A 16,812-nucleotide genomic window follows, 5' to 3' on the forward strand; every position below is an offset into this window, starting at 1 on the left:
ACAGCAAATTACATCAGGTCCTCAACAAGGAGGTCAGTGATAAATGACGAAGGGTAGTCCAATCACACATTGATCTCTGATGTTCAAAATGTAACGAGCCATACATAGGCCACGATATTGGCTTGGCGACGTATATGGGTACAAACTCCTTAAGTGATCGTAGGAAGCCAGAACTTAGAGTCTTCAATGATGTTGCCGATGGTAGACAAGTTACGTGAGTGATTTTCACACTCTTTTTAGCTTATTATACATCTATATAATCTTAGCCATTAATTTTGTTTGATTTAATTAATTCAATAACCATATATAAAGAAGGGTGTGTAAAAAACTGAAAAAGTGTGAAAATCACTTTCCAAATTTAAATTCATCAAGAGTAATGTGAGAGCAAGTAAATTCGAAGTTATTGCCTCAAATACTACTATTTTACACACTCGCAATGTGAAGTGCAAAAAGTTTGTTTATTTGTTATTTCCATATTACCTTTCTATTTCGATTTTGTGCAGTTTACAAAACCAGAAGTTGAAACGAACAAAATAACTGGTTTACTTCAATTTTGGTTTGATTAGACCAAATTTACCTTATTTGGGCTTAAATTCGTAAAATAAGGGAAAGAACATGAAAAATATATCATTTTAACTATTTGTATTATGATATTTATAATTTCACCTGAATACTCGATGCTTATAAAAATATCTAGACTAGTGCCACCTAGCAAGGGAGTCAAAAAAAGAAAAGAAAAAAAAAAAAAAAAATCAAAATACGATACCGCCATTTCCCTCCGAATAAAAGATCCCTTTCCCGCCAAAACCATAAAATGTTGCCAGGTTTATATCATTTATTAAAAAAGGAGCTCCAAAACCTTGACACTACACCCAGAACCACTGGCACTCACACACAGAGATCCGCCACGCAGTCAATGGCGGACGACGAGCAAGCGACGGCGGCCACCGGTAGGCGGCGGGGCCGAGGACCAGAGGCGTCGGCCCGTGCCGGAGCCCTCGAACGCCTCAAAGCTCTCCGCCATGGCGGCCGCCGATCTGAAACTGGCGGGTTCCAAATCAAGATGGAGGATAGAATCTACGACACCGTCGGAGACGACGAGTATGACGCAATTGTTGCCAAACGACGGGAAGAGGTCCGAGGCTTCATCGTAGACGACAATGGCCTGGGGTACTGCGATGAGGGCGAGGAAGAGGACTGGACCCGGGCCGGTCCGTCATTGGATGAATCAGACGGCGGTGATAGGCCCAAGAGGAAGAAAGTCGAGAAAAAGGAAAAAGACAAGGACAAAGAGCCTCGGCCCAAAAAGCCCAATTCGTCGCTCACGGCGGCGGCTGCGATGATGGGGAAGCAGAGGCTTTCGTCGATGTTCACGTCGTCGATTTTTGGGAAAAATAGAGATAATGAAAGGGGGAAAGGGTTGAATTGTGATAGAATTGTCGATGATGTGATTGCGGAGTTTGCGCCGGATGAGAATGACAGAGAGAAGCGGAGGGGACAATTGAACAAGATTTTTGTGTGAATTCGAGTGTTAAGAGTGAAATTGGGTCTGATAGGGGTGTCAATATAGCAATGAAGGTTGAATTGAATAGAGTTGTGGCAAGTGGTAGTGATTCTGTGGTGGGTTCTGTGCAGATTTATGAAGGGGTTGAAGAAAATGAGGGCAAGAAGGAGGTGGTTTTCGAAGTCGGTGATCCCCCAATTGAGGAAATCCATGATTTTTCAGAGAGGGAAGGGGCAATTGAGGAGAAAAATGTGAATTTTATTGAAGAGAAAGTGGAACCTGTGAAGAAAAAGGAAGAGGTTTTCACTTTGAATGCAAAGATTAAGGAAGATAATAAGGACCCGTCATTGAGTGCCATGGCTGGATGGAAGGCCGTGAGGACTGGAGGGGATGGGAATGTTGGTGGCAGCGTTTTGGAGGTCAATAGTGGCTCAAATAAGGAAGAGCTTTTGCAGTGTGATCTGGAAGAAGATGGTTCACTGCCTTTTTACATGATTGATGCTTATGAAGAGTTCTATGGTGCTAATATGGGCAAGCTTTATCTGTTTGGGAAGGTAAATATAGCAATAGTTTCATGTAACTTAAATTCTGTTTGGTTCGTTACCAATGAAAGTTTGTAAATCTGTTTCATTTCTAAAGTGTAGTTCTTATCTTGCATGTTTGATCATGTTGCACCATAGGCCAAAGCAGGAAGTTCATACCAGAGTTGTTGTGTGGTTGTAGAGAACATGCAGAGATGTGTCTACGCAATTCCAAACAGTTCTGTATTTCACAGTGATGAAATCATGAAGCTTGAAAAGGATGCTGAAGAGTCGAGGATATCATCCAGAGAATTCCGTACAAAGCTGCATGTAGGTGTTTGTTTTTCAACAAGCAGGAACATACATACCATGTAGTTCTTGTTGGACTAGCATTTAATTTTCTTTGCTGCTGTTCATGCTTTTGTTTTTCCTGTTATCAGGACATGGCTTTGGGTTTAAAGAGTGACATAGCAAAGAAGTTGTTGGATCAAAATGTATCAGCTTTTAGCATGGCACCGGTTAAGGTTTGCAAATATAATCATAGAGATATTTCCAACTTTGAATTTGATTAAATTATAACCAGTCAAGTTTATTGAGTCTTTGCGGAACTTTCCCGTTATTTGTTCCACTTGATTGCTCATTGAGTGTTATGTGACCACATATAACAGAGAAACTATGCATTTGAGCGATCTGACATACCTGCCGGAGAGAATTATGTACTTAAGATCAATTATCCATTCAAGGTATAACACTCAACCTGTAATTGAATCAGTTTATAGAAATAAAGTACACCTTCAATTTGCATATCAACTATGTTATAGGTTTTTGTTCTTTACAGTGTGCTGTGAGACAGTGATGGTTAATGACTTGATGATTTAGTGTCAAAGTTCATTTGACTCCATTTTTATGAGTACTGATTGCACTGTCGCAGGATCCCTGACTTCCAGCAGATCTCAAAGGAGAAACATTCCATGCTCTTCTAGGAACACATAGCAGGTACAAGAAGTTATAGCATGTCCTCCAGTTTGATGTCTGATCTATAACTCTCAAATCTTTCGTTTGTGTTTATTCCTGGATTTTCCTAGTGGTGACCTTAGAGAATGGAGCTACCTTATGTTACTTTGGTGCTCTTTCTTTAATACATTAGAGAAAACCTAACATATCATAACTTACAGTGCGTTGGAGCTTTTTCTTGTTAAAAGGAAGATAAAAGGACCTTCTTGGCTATCAGTTTCAGGTTCTGAGTTTCGCACAGTTTCACAACGGGTGAGATCTCCAAGTCTGGACATCTGTTATCATTTTAGCCATGATTATGAGCTTCATATTTTTACTTGTTTTCGGGTTCATCTGTGATAACTTTGATTATTCTATCATACAGGTAAGTTGGTGCAAATTTGAGGTGGTCGTTAAATCTGCAAAAGACATACAGGTCTCAAATTGCCCAAAGAAGACTGCAGAGGCTCCCCCAGTGGTTGTTACTGCAATAAGTTTGAAAACTATTAATTTTGATGAAATTGTCTCTGCATCTGTTATCTGCTGTCACAAGGCCAAGGTTTGTTCTAGAATCATTTTTAGCACTGCTTGGTTTAGTTTTGTTTTTTTTTTCTGTGACTTTTGATGCATCTTCTTGGGATGCACAATTCTAAGCCTACTGACTAACAAGCAATGAAAATTTCTCCGCTAACCTGATGTTTATAAATTTCATCCATTTGTTTCGCTTCTACAGTCAACGAAGTTTGAAGCCATATATTCATATACTATACTTGCTGAAATTTTTTGCTAATGTTCACCAAAATTGTTTTCAATATCCTTATATTGTGCTCTTTGGCATTTTAGATTGACACTCCCGCGTTGGCATCAGAGTGGACGAGACCTGGCATGCTGAGCCATTTTACTGTTGTCCGTAAACTTGATGGAGGCATATTTCCCATGGGCTTCACTAAGGAGGCTACAGAAAAGAATTCTAAAGCTGGATCAAATGTTTTAAGCATCGAAAGCATGTGGGGTTTACTAGCATATCTAATTCTCAATCAATCCTTTTCTTCGCTCTCAATAGAAAAAATAACAACTATTCCTTTAAAAACTGTATTTTAGGTTCACTGTCCATTGAACCTGAACTTTGTTTTGCAGCGAAAGGGCTTTACTAAACCGTTTGATGATTGAATTACACAAGTTGGACAGTGATGTTCTTGTTGGACACAATATATCTGGATTTGACCTGGATGTCCTTCTCCGTAGAGCTAAGGTGGGAATACTTTTGCCTTTATGTTAAAAATTGATTGTATCTATCCTTGTTATGTTTATTTCAATGAGTTTGGTGAAATCATTCTATCATTTGTGATCGATAAGGTCATCCTTTTGCTAAAATATATGCATCTAGAGGCAAACTGGATGAAATACAGACTGCTGACGAGATGCTGTTCGTCATCAGTTACATGATGTTTCAGTGCAACATATCTTGTATTTTGCATTAAAAAACAAACAAAAAAATTGACACTTTTTCTAAAGACTTGGTTTAAAGTTTCAAACTATGAACAAAAAATATCATTCTCCAAATGCAGCTTTCTGTCTCCGTGTCGTTCCACTGCAAATTTCTTGACCTTCCACTGTTTCAAATGCCTGTTTCTTGTTATGCAATTCTTCTCTTTCTGCTCATCCTGATTTTTCCACATGAAAATTCATTTGTGCCATATATGTAAATTCTATGGATTATTGGTAACACCCTTTCCCAAAAATTTAAAAATAAAAGCTAAATTATTTTTTATGCATTAGTTGTAAGTTCGTACACTTAATCAGCTACCATTTCCCATGAATATTTAAAGATGTTTAATATTTGTAGGCTTGTAAGGTGCCAAATGCCATGTGGTCCAAAATAGGCCGTCTCAAGCGTTCTGTGATGCCTGACCTTGCAAAAGGAGGCACCATTTTTGGATCTGGAGCAAGTCAAGGGATCATGTCCTGCATTTCTGGTCGCCTTTTGTGTGATACATACTTGTGTTCCCGTGACTTGTTAAGGGAGGTAAGTACTTGTGTTTTGGATTATATGCTTGGTATTGCTGATTAGGTTTAGGTTCTCAGCATTTCATGTATGCAATGTTTTGCCTTTCCAGGTTAGCTATTCTTTGACACAACTTGCAAAGACTCAGCTGAATAAAGACCGAAAGGAGATCTTGCCGCATGAAATTCCTAGAATGTTCCAGAAATCAGAATTTCTAATGGAACTGGTACGCTCTCATACTTATATTACAAACTATGTTTGTCTTTTTAGAGTTGTTTTAATATTGTTCTGTTATTTTATGCTAGACTACTACGGCTGTCATTATAATCTCTAGCTTATATAGTACCTCTTATCATATACATACGTAGTTAGGTGAAAAGGCTGTGGTTTTCTAATCCAAAACCTATTTTTCTTAAACCTCTCTCATTTCTTTCTTCACACTAGCCTTCTGTTAAAAAGCTTAACTTTCCTGTCTTCTCTTTGAAACAAAATCATATAGTTATTTTATTCTTAGAAGAAGACTAGTGTTATCAGAGATTTGGTATGCAAGTGAGGCAATTTAAAGTTTAATGCAACCGATAATATCAATTTATTGTAATGTATGTACCAGAAAACAGTGTTAGGAGAGTTCATCTTGCATGTTAGTTGGTCCTTCTGTTATTCAATTGGCTGACAATTCATGGCTGTGAAAATCTTTGATTGTTATCTACCGAATGCAACTGATTTTACTGCTCCTTGTTATTCATTTATGCCATTTCAAAATGTAACTATGCTTACCAACCATTTATGTTAGCCTCTTACTAATAAAACCATGATTCTTGTTTTCTTGACACCTTGTAACTTTATAGAACTAAACTATCAGTGAAATGGGTTCAATTTCCTACCATGATTCTAATACTGTTTTCATGTATTCAGATTGAATATGGTGAGACAGATGCATGGCTGTCTATGGAACTCATGTTTCATTTGAGTGTTCTTCCCCTCACCCGCCAGCTGACAAAGATAAGCGGTAATCTGTGGGGGAAAACCCTACAAGTGAGTCCTATGATGTTTTTTCTATTTGATGAATTCAAATTTTGATAATGGACATGGTCTAAAATGTATAGGTGGTCTAAATCTAATCTATGCATTTTTCAGGGTGCTAGGGCACAAAGAGTAGAATATCTTTTGCTGCATGCATTCCATGCAAAAAAATATATTGTTCCAGACAAGATGCATCTGAAGGAAACAGATTCGGTAAAGCGTAAAACAGATAATGGTGTTGATGATAAAAATGTTGATGAGTTGGATGTAAATTTTGATAATGATGCAAAGAAGGATCATGGGAAAGGCAAGAAAGGTCCTGCCTATGCAGGTGGATTGGTATTGGAGCCAAAAAGAGGGTTATATGACAAGTATATATTACTTCTCGACTTCAATAGTCTTTACCCGTCTATTATTCAGGTAAGCAATATTACTTCTGGACTTTACTTACTCCACCATCGCCTAGATGCCTACTTTCAATTTATTTCTTCTCCCTGATGTAAAGTGAGGGAAATGGTTTTACAGATTTTTTTAGTATTCATACTGATTTAATTTTACAGGAATACAATATCTGTTTCACAACAGTGGAAAGATCTTCAGAAGGATTGGCTCCTCGTTTACCATATTGTAAAAAAATTGGGCTCCTACCTGAGGTATAATATCATCCTCAGTACAGAATTCTTTGTTTACTCATCCTGCACTTTTTAGCTCAAACAGATTGTCTTCATATCTGTCACAATCTGTTATAACATGGATTGTATGCCTCATAGTTTGTTTCCATTTTCTCATTCTCAAGAAAGTAGGTGCATGTATATAATATGCTTTTTCCACTACTTTGCAGTTGTTAAAAGATCTAGTTGAAAGGAGGAGAAATGTAAAGAAATGGATGAAGGGTCTCAAGATCCAGCAACTTGACATTCAACAGCAAGCTCTAAAGCTGACGGCAAATAGGTTTGTTTTGCCTTTTTATTTTTTGTTGTCACATTAATTGTAGTTCATATATGTAAATGTATATATGTGAATATGGTTGGTATTGCAGTATGTATGGATGCTTGGGGTTTCCGAATTCGAGATTTTATGCAAAGCCACTGGCAGAGCTTATAACACTGCAAGTAAGAGAAATATGCGTTGCTTAGTTTGCACTGTAACTGCAGGGGATTGTTCACATCTAATATAAACAAATATGTTGACTTTTACACCAAATGCTTCCATTCAGTATTGAGCAAGTCCCATAATTGTTGTGCAGGGGAGAGAGATTCTGCAAAGTACTGTTGATCTTGTTCAGAACAATTTGAACCTAGAGGTCATTTCATGTATATCATACTAGCAGTGATTACATCTGAGTTATCTCAACTGACTGATTAAGAAGGAAGTGCCACTATTGTTTTATCTTGCAGGTGATCTATGGTGATACTGATTCAATGATGATTTATAGTGGACTGGATGATATTGCAAAAGCAAAAGCAATCGCACGGAAAGTCATTCAAGAGGTGAGGTTCTAACCATGATAAAGTGCAATCTGAATATGATGTGGTCAGTAAACCTTCCACTTCAAACCCTTCTCCTGTGTGTTTAATGTTCTTGTTCCTAAAACCATTTTCATAATGGATGCAATTGGTGTGTCTTGATTTGTGATGAAAGTTCCATTCTTTAACTCTCTCTGGGAAAGTCCACAGATGTAGTAAAAGAGAAATGTTTCTGCAGAAAACATCATAGTTTCCATAACTATTTCTTAGACAATGCAAAGAGATACTTCAGCTCCACCTTATCAGTATCTGTCACAAGATTATATGTATTCGAGTTATCTCCTATCTATTTATACTAAGCTTATGTCTGCATGAGGGGTGATTTCTCTCTCCTTTTGCATCTTAGGTTAACAAGAAGTATAGGTGTTTGGAAATTGATCTTGACGGGTTGTACAAGAGAATGTTGCTTCTCAAGAAAAAGAAATATGCAGCTGTGAAGGTGCAATTCAAGAATGAGATGCCCTATGAGGTAAGATAAAAATGATCAAACTTCCAGTTTCAGTTAACACTTTCAGGAGATGGTAAAGGTTATACTTTCTGGTGCAGGTTATTGAGCGCAAGGGTCTTGATATGGTTCGCCGGGACTGGAGCTTACTTTCAAAGGAAATGGGAGATTTCTGCCTAAGTCAAATTTTATCAGGAGGGTACGCTGTGTTATAACTCTTTTTTCTTGGATATTGTCAGTTTGATTTTTGCAGAGGTTACTGATCGGTCACTTTTTTGGCTCACAGGTCATGTGAGGATGTCGTTGAATCAATTCATGACGCTCTGATGAAGGTGAGGTCATGGTCCTTTCCATGTTTTCTATGTTGAACTCATTGTGGGTTGATTGTTTGTTGATTTTCCCTTAGAGAACATAGCCACACTAATTCTTTGTAGATTCATTTCCTATTATGTGGCCATTTGATTAAATGACCGAATTGTTGTGTTACAATTTTGAACAGGTGCAAGAGGAGATGAGAAACGGACAAGTAGCAATTGAGAAATATGTCATCACTAAGTCATTGACTAAACCACCTGAAGCATACCCAGATGCCAAAAACCAACCACATGTTCAGGTGAGTTCAAGAAGCGTATTTTAGGTTCAGTATTAATTGATCTGGTCCCATGAACTCGGTGTGTGGTTTTTTTTTCTTTCATGTTTCTGTTGCATTGATGCTTCTGCAAACATCCTAGGTGGCATTAAGATTAAAGCAAAGTGGTTATTCTGCTGGTTGTTCTGCTGGCGATACAGTCCCCTATATCATTTGCTGTGAGCAGGTTTGTGATGCAGTAGAATATGTTCTCTATTGAATAAATATTTAGTGAACAACTGAACACTGAGCCCTGTTTTAACATTAAAATGGTGATGTTAATCATGTTTAGCCTCTCACTTTCCTTCCCATTTCTTGGACAGGGGACTAGTTTAGGTAATTCAACGGTGATTGCTCAACGTGCTAGACACCCCGATGAGTTAAAACGAGAAGATGGGAAATGGATGATTGACATTGATTACTACTTGTCCCAGCAGGTTCTTTATCCTATTTATTTGCTCTAATCTAACTTGTCGTGGAGTATTGTCATTTGTGTAGTACTTTCTGCGGTTTGGTTGATAACTTAATTCTGTACTGCAGATTCATCCTGTGGTATCACGTCTTTGTGCTTCAATTCAGGGTACCAGCCCCGGACGCTTGGCTGATTGTTTAGGACTTGACTCTTCTAAGGTAAATCACCCCCCCAGGCATTCTCTGAAGGTGCTTGATAGGATTTTTCACCGTAATGTAACTTTGAAATTGGAAAATTTTAGTTCAAAGGTGACTCAAGTGAAGCTGTCAGTGATGATCCTTCCAACTTGTCCCTTCTTCTTGATGATGAAGAGAGTTAACCATATCTGGTTTCTCAAATCTTTCATATTGTCCACTGGTTCCTAAACTCTATAATTTGGGGAATATTTTTGCTCACCACCCTAGTTATCGCCGTTGGATGAGTTTAAATTTCGGATTTGTGTAGTGGATAGACACAAAGCTCAAAATTTAAACTCATCCAATGGTAATAAGTAAGGTGGCGAGCAAAAATGCATCCTATAATTTGTTTAAAACTGAAATGAACACGATGAAAATTTTATCTGGAAATGATGATGTATTCATGTGATGGATTGCAGATTTCGCGGTTGTGAGCCTTTGATCTTGGCATGTCCTAGCTGTTCCGATACTTTTAGTTGTCCAACTATCTTGAATTCCATTTCTATGTCAATCACCAAAAAGCAAACAAAGTCACAAGCCGAGGAGTGTACCAGCGATTTTTGGTATACATTACGATGTGCAAAATGCCCCGGGGAAGGAGACATGGGCAGACTGTCTCCTGTAATGATAGCCAACCAGGTATATAGATTAACTCATCCCTTTGCACAGTGCCACTATAATTATCCGTCAAGGCAGCTGTTAATCTTTAGAGATTTGGGGTCTGAAAAAGTGCTTATGGTTTTCATTACCAAATTGTCGTCGGGCATCTAATGAACACACTCCTTCGGATACTGTATTTGTCTTTCAGGTGAAAAGGCAAGTAGACGGTTTTGTTTCAATGTACTATAGGGGCTTTATGACGGTAAATCTTCCTCCTGCAGATTATACTAGGGAACCGCATGGGTGTCGTGATTATTTTGGTTGATAAATTCAAATTAAATCTCAATCTCCTGATTTTACTTTCAGTGTGACGATGAATCTTGCCAGTACAAAACACGAAGTCTCAACCTCCGGCTTGTTGGCAATGCTGAGAGGGGAACAGTTTGTCCAGACTACCCTCGCTGCAATGGGCGTCTTGTAAGAAAGGTATGCATCAACAACTTGTTGAAGAGAAATATAAAAATGCCTTCTTCTGGTCTCTCTTTTCGTTTAGCTAACTAGTATTGCTGTTAACGCGCCTTCACCAGTACACGGAAGCAGATGTGTACAAGCAGCTCTCGTTTTTCTGCCATGTCTTGGATACAGTGCGCTGCATAGAAAAGGTAATCAACTTTTTTCTTCACCGGGGCATTAGCTCTTGGTGTGGAGCTTGTATTTTTAGGAATGGTAAGTCTTAATCTTTTGGTGCAATTGGATTTGCAGACGGAGGCAAGCACTAGACTACCGGTAGAGATGGAGTTGGCCAAACTTCGGTCAGTTGTGAATTTGGCTGCCTCAACAGTTCAGAGGATTCGGGACCGTTGTGCGTACGGATGGATACAGCTGCAAGATCTTTGCATTACAGTTTAATGTCTGTGTGTGTGTGTGTGTATATATATATATTGATTGATTGGTTGTTTTATCAGCAATGTTTATAAAAGGAATTCAAGTAATAATCCAAAACTCTAATCCATTTATCTATCACTACGTCAGTCATTTGATTTGCAAATTTGGTTTTGAAAAATTGATATAATAAAAGGGAAGAATTTTCCCACTTTTTAACAAAAGAGAAAGTAGGATTTTCTAGTGCGCTATAGAAATACCTTGAGCTTTTTAGCCGTCAAATCTTTTGTCAAAAACACAAACCAAAATCTCACGGTTACAAAGTTGGAAAAATAAGACACTCCGGAACACCATCGAACTTTTACTGCCACTAGAGATGGGAGTTGGCAAAAAGTAGTTCACATCCATTCCAATCAAGTGGCTCAGAGGATGGGATGCTGTTAACTACATTTTTCTTCAAAATTTTCGATCTTAAATCTTATTAAAAATTAATGATGCATCGCATAGTCGAACAACAACATGCAGGGAAGGAAGCAACATTATTCCACCAACGAGAAAGCCAATAAATTACCCCTCTACAATTGAACTAATCGTTTTCGGACAATGTTGTAAATGCTTTTGACTACTTAACAGGAACTACTTTAACTTCAATCGTCGATTGCACTGGAAAGCGTATACTGCTTCATGTAAACCCTTTGCTATTCCACACTCACTGCAACTCCCCAACAGGTGCTTCGTTGAGCCACAAGAAATGAATGAATTCGTACAATTTCGCACTCACGCTAACCTACTCGGCATAGAAATAATTATAGTTAAATATGTAGTCACTTGGAAATGAGAATAATTTCAGCAGACGTATCAGTATCAGTTGATTCAGTTTATTCGTACCTTGTACGGCGTTGGATTTAGTTTCCTCATGTGGTCGGGACGCATTTTCTTGAGTTGTGTAATGCAGCGCTCCCTAATGTCCTTTAATGGTGGCAGATCTTCTCTTACTCCACCTACAATCAACAAAAATCCGGGGTCAAACGTTATAGAGACCAACAACGCAAAAACAACAATGGGATGGGAGTCTACTCAACGCTATACGTTCAGATGATGTTCTATTTCCAACGATTATTAAATACCCTGAAAGTCTACCTGGACTCCCTGGCCAGAAACATTTCATAAGTTCTTCAACGCGCTGCGGCACCACGTATGCTCTCTTTGATTCATTAAAAGGGTGACGACACAGGATTCTTTCTCCCACCTGCAAGTTGAAATGTAAATAAAACAAGACTTTTATGCTTCATCATTCTAGCGATCATCACATGGAGTAAACTCTTGTATAGAATCCAAAGGAGCAAGCAAATGATGTACACGGAAATTATAAGCCATTAGGGATTTGAAGAATTAACATAAACGTCTTAGTAGATGGTCTGCAATATTACTCTCTTCCATTTATCTCTTTGAATTAAGTCCCCTGAACTGCTTTCCATCCCCCCGAACGACCCTACTTCAGGAAGACGTTAACCGCTGGAGCCCCTACTCATGGGTGTGGAACTCACAATAAGTGCAGAATTAACTTCATCTTTTAATTTTTTGTATTTTTCCATCCCTCTTGGGAAAATAAATTAATAATTTCCTGCCCATCTTGTCAACTAGCATATAGCATGACAAGTTCAATGCACTCCATTATTATTCCAACAATAAACGAGAGACCAGATTTCCAGTACATAACTCTGCTTTCTGACATTAGAAAAACCCATAATTGACGTGATAATCAAAATATATTTACTAATTTGCAAGCTCTTTGGAATAGCTAACCCAAATTATGAAAGATGTTTCTGTTTGCATGTATATGTCAATATGCACTCGGATATATGAACGAGAAAATAAATATAACATCTACTAAACAATCTGAGATAGCATGTGGTGTAATGGATGCAGAGGCCAAGTTGACAAGGTACCTTTGGAGGTGGTTCATTTTCCCCCGTCATTATATCTACCAGGGGATAACCTTCTTTCCCGTACAGTCTGTAACTCCGCTTTTTACAAGGAATGGAGACCTAAAATATGGATAGAAAAATATCATAATCTAAAGATAATAGGTACTGGGAAACTAGTTGGCAGTATGATCAAACCTTTGTAACATCTTCAGAAAGTTTAATTCTGGGCTCATTATTTATCTCAACAAGCTTGAAAACACACCCTAAAGCAGCTTGAGCATAGCAAGTAACTACGTAGGTTCCAATTCCAAATGAGTCAACCTCATGACCCTATGCAAGAAACAGCAAATTAGTTGAGAGATTAGAGTTCAACCGAATGTTATTTAGTCGTGTGGTAATAAATCCCTAGATTAAATGATAAACAACTTGAAGGTTGCCATATCAACACTATAAAAAAACAGCAATCAAATAACTTTGTACGGTTCTTAAGCCATAACATACTTTATTAAAGCCCCATAAGTTCAGATCATTACCTGTTTGTTTAAAGCATCCAATGTTTCCTCGTTCAGATCATTACTAGCTGTAATATTGGTCTTTCCAAACTCAGGTACTCCAAATTCTTTCTCAATGATGCGGAAAATCTTCCGAGCCTCGCAAGACAAATATGCTAGGTCACCTGAATCCAACCTAATTCCGCTTGCTTTGTACCTGGACATACCATCATCTAACTCATCAATGAGAGCTACAATAATACTTGGTTCATTGCCTAAAGATACCAAACTAACTAAGTCAAGGGTCGTCAAGCTGCATGCACATTGCATAAATTAATATGGATGTCATGTCACAAAGGTAATAAAAAATTGGAAAGACAAGGTTAATGTAATAGTTCCTAGAGTGGAGTCAGCTTTCTGGAAGAGATTTTTCAGTGTGCAATGTTTTATTTAAAAAGTAACCTTCAAAACAGCAAAATTTTTTATGAAGTAACATCAACATAAGCCTGCACCAATGGTTTAAACCGGCCTATGGTCTTTTGCTCACTTCTAAAAGGGAACCTTTTACTCAATAAAGCAACCAAAACACCCCCCAAAAGTAGGCTTCAAAATTAAGAGGTCAATGCCTACAACCTAAATGCTTGAGCACTAATATTGGCTTTAACCCTTAAAAAAGAAATGCGTTACCATACAAACTGCTTTTGAGCCTACATTATAAACCATAGTTATCATTATCAACCTTATTGGTGTTGGCATAGTTTTCCATTTGAAACCAATAGAGCATACGTAGTTTTTTAATTCCACTCCAGATTGCACAATACTAAAATCATCAAATGGATAACATTACACTATTGAACGGTTAAAAATGCTGCATAAAAAATCTTTTGAACATACCCTAAATCATTGAGTGCTAAAGCAACGGCACAATAGTTAGGGATTCCACTCCTCATAACCTGGTAAATAATGAAAGGCATGTTTTTAAAATTCACTTCATTTAAAGAGACAATAAAGTATAAGTGGGCCAAAACCACATCATTAAACATTACGAAGAATAATGTTTACTTACATCATATGTGTCTACAAGAGCTAGAAAGTTACTAGGGAATGCCAATGCATATGATGTGAATGCTGCTAGTTCACTTTGATTGGTCTCGCCAAAAGTGCCATTTAATGATTTTGACCACTGCAAAGCTCACACGAGTTAGTGATGTCAAGGACTGAGTGATCGGATCTTAGATCCTATTATGATAGCAAAACAAAAATTTGAGATTAAATGTGTAAAACAGCTGAAGAAGGCGGACGTGTATATGAATATGCAAAATCTTGTGAATAAATTAGAACAGGAGTAGAATGCAAAAAACACATATTGAGAAACGTGGAAATAAAGAAAAGCATATGAATTTTAAAGTGAAGAACAAAATCATACACCTTAATCTTGCTTAACCAAGTCTGAACCAGGCTAACAAAATCCTCACAAGTACTCTGGCCATCACTACTACGAAGTGTTTTATCAATAATCTCGTCAGGGCTCTGCAAATGGTTTGATAAATTAGAAAAACAGTAGCTTCACATGCAAAGGCATAAAAATCATGATGACCACAACATAATGCTCATAGCATTTAGTGTTCCAATGTCATGGAACAAGAACTAGACACTAAACACAATTTAGTAGTCTACTAAGGATTCATGATATATCATGTTTGTAATTTCCTTATCAGATGAAAACAATAACATTAAAGTCGTGAAGTTTTATCTCAGATTTAATGAAGAAACTACATAGCTTTAGCGCTCAACTAATACAAGAAATGCATCTCAAACATTGATAAACCTACCTTATAATATAAATACAATGGTATTTTAATAGTTAAAACAGACTTACTCGTTTCTAGTTACCACTGATGATATAAATGTAGATATGAACTACAATGTTTCTTTGTAACCTATTATGTTATGCAATATAGATCCCAAGTGTATATGCATTTGAAGTTGTTCTTTCTGAATTCCCAATAAGAATGCAAGAGTTACCTACCACAAATGAGCTGACAAAAGCATGAGAATGGGTTCCACGAAGTGGTATCCCGAATAACTTCCCAGCTGCAACATTACTGTCAAATATAACATAGAAATAAAGATAAGTAATTCCAGGTTTTTACTGACAACAACAAACGGGCTGCTAATTTTAAGGTAAAATGAAATTCATCATTTTCCAATATCAGAAATGTGTGAATATGATTATATGATTTATAAAGAGAAGTAATATGCTTTAGAAAAAGGAAAAACATCATCCAAAAGCATTACCTTGTTGCATGAAATCCTCCCAGGTAGCAGTACCTTGATGCCGCTATGCCCCCATCAGGTCCCTAAATATCAAAACAAAAACTTCTTTGTTACGACCGACCTCAGAACTTCAGAAAAGAGAACTCAAAAAGTGAAAACCCTGAGCTTGTCACAGCCCCAGCATGTTCCAGATACCTGAGCCCGTCGAAGCCCAAACTCAAGCAGATTCTTCGATTCTCCAGCAACAAAACGATGCCTTGCAGCATTCGTAGCAACTAAAGATGCATAATTAACAAGATTCAAAAAGGGAGTTTCGAGCAATTGAACCACCTGCAACAATAAAATTGTAAATCAAAACACACAGCATAACAACTAGATTAACAAACAACAACAACAACAACTAACCACAAGAGTTGCAAAAACCCGAAAACAAAAGTAGACTAACGGTTCTCACCGCAATTGGCCCTTCGACTCGAATCAGGGGAACCTTTGGAAAAACAACTGTACCCTCAGCAATGGCATACACTTCAACTCCCAAACAATCAACTCCTCTAAGATAGTCATAGAATCCATCCTACAGTTCACCATTGCAATTTGATTATTCGAGCTTCCGATACACATGCAAAATCACAATTTGAAACTACAGAAAGCAGTAAAATTTATAGTGAAAGTTTCAGAATTGATTTACCTCGCACGAAGAAGACAACGATTCGCGGACGAAAGCAATTTCATCCTCGGTCAATTTGAAATTGGCAATGAATCTGATGCATTCTTCCAAACCGGCAAAGATTGTGTATTCGCCGCCGAAGGGGTTCTTCCGGAAATACAAATCAAACCTGCAACAAATTCATATACAAACATATTTAGATTATTATGCAACCATAGAATGTAAAGCTTCTGTTTGGTTGCCGGGAAAGTGTAGAATTTTCCCGGGAAACAAACGCAGTGAGAAAGCAGAGAGAGAAGACTGACACGGCTCGTTCGTTGTGCTTGCCGGCTTTCCAGTAAGCGTAGGCCATGGTGAACTGGTAGAGATCCGTGAGCAGGGGCGTGACCATTGGATTGGTGGGGCCCGGAATGACCCGCCCCGTATCAATCGGGCCGTTCGATTTCGTCGCCATTTTTGTATTGCTTAGTTTTCTTTTGCTTCTTCTGCTTCTGGTAGATGTGTGTGTGTGTGTGTGTACATATATATAGAAAGAGAGAGAGAGAAAAATAGTTACGATGACCGAAAGGGTAGAGAGAGAAAGAGAGGAGAGAGAGAGAGAGAGTCAGAAACGAGGAAGAAGAAAGCAGAGGGACTTTTCTCGTACTACCATCCAAGCGCAGGAGACAGAGAAG

The 16,812-nt window shown here is 37.9% G+C and overlaps 2 protein-coding genes across 2 annotated transcripts; one reads left to right on the forward strand and one right to left on the reverse strand.

Moving 5' to 3' along the window:
* The first annotated feature begins 853 nt into the window (after window positions 1-853).
* Window positions 854-10,916, forward strand: LOC126600814 (DNA polymerase alpha catalytic subunit-like). Its single transcript, XM_050267471.1, is given in 32 exon segments — window positions 854-1,517; window positions 1,520-2,058; window positions 2,185-2,355; window positions 2,466-2,549; window positions 2,694-2,768; window positions 2,957-3,021; window positions 3,201-3,291; window positions 3,404-3,577; window positions 3,862-4,025; window positions 4,156-4,270; window positions 4,865-5,044; window positions 5,136-5,249; window positions 5,939-6,058; window positions 6,161-6,466; window positions 6,607-6,699; window positions 6,888-6,997; window positions 7,086-7,158; window positions 7,293-7,349; window positions 7,444-7,536; window positions 7,919-8,041; window positions 8,119-8,216; window positions 8,304-8,349; window positions 8,517-8,630; window positions 8,749-8,832; window positions 8,969-9,082; window positions 9,186-9,275; window positions 9,359-9,430; window positions 9,711-9,932; window positions 10,102-10,155; window positions 10,260-10,379; window positions 10,481-10,555; window positions 10,656-10,916. Coding segments are annotated over 32 exon segments (4,584 nt in total). The 5' UTR covers window positions 854-916; the 3' UTR covers window positions 10,803-10,916.
* A 308-nt stretch (window positions 10,917-11,224) lies between these two features.
* On the reverse strand, window positions 11,225-16,786 carry LOC126600806 (nicotinate phosphoribosyltransferase 2-like). Its single transcript, XM_050267464.1, has 15 exons — window positions 16,444-16,786; window positions 16,160-16,307; window positions 15,926-16,045; window positions 15,667-15,801; window positions 15,493-15,554; window positions 15,224-15,299; window positions 14,623-14,724; window positions 14,261-14,377; window positions 14,089-14,147; window positions 13,237-13,411; window positions 12,899-13,033; window positions 12,725-12,823; window positions 11,916-12,024; window positions 11,664-11,776; window positions 11,225-11,562 (listed from the first exon to the last, which is right to left on the reverse strand). The coding sequence occupies exons 1-15, from the start codon at window positions 16,590-16,592 to the stop codon at window positions 11,485-11,487; spliced, it is 1,677 nt and encodes a 558-aa protein (XP_050123421.1). The 5' UTR covers window positions 16,593-16,786; the 3' UTR covers window positions 11,225-11,484.
* Window positions 16,787-16,812: the final 26 nt, after the last annotated feature.

Source organism: Malus sylvestris, chromosome 2, assembly GCF_916048215.2.
Source record: "Malus sylvestris chromosome 2, drMalSylv7.2, whole genome shotgun sequence".
In the NCBI taxonomy this organism is placed as follows: Eukaryota; Viridiplantae; Streptophyta; class Magnoliopsida; order Rosales; family Rosaceae; genus Malus; species Malus sylvestris.

What these genes read in the sequence shown, in the direction of transcription:
- LOC126600806 (XM_050267464.1), bottom strand. Translation starts at nt 16,592, where the DNA reads ATGGCGACGAAATCGAACGGCCCGATTGATACGGGGCGGGTCATTCCG. An exon ending in CGTTGTCTTCTTCGTGCGAG is followed by an intron (nt 16,046 to 16,159) that starts GTAAATCAATTC and finishes GGTGAACTGTAG; the next exon opens with GATGGATTCTATGACTATCT. An exon ending in AAAATGAACCACCTCCAAAG is followed by an intron (nt 12,025 to 12,724) that starts GTACCTTGTCAA and finishes TTCAACTTGCAG; the next exon opens with GTGGGAGAAAGAATCCTGTG.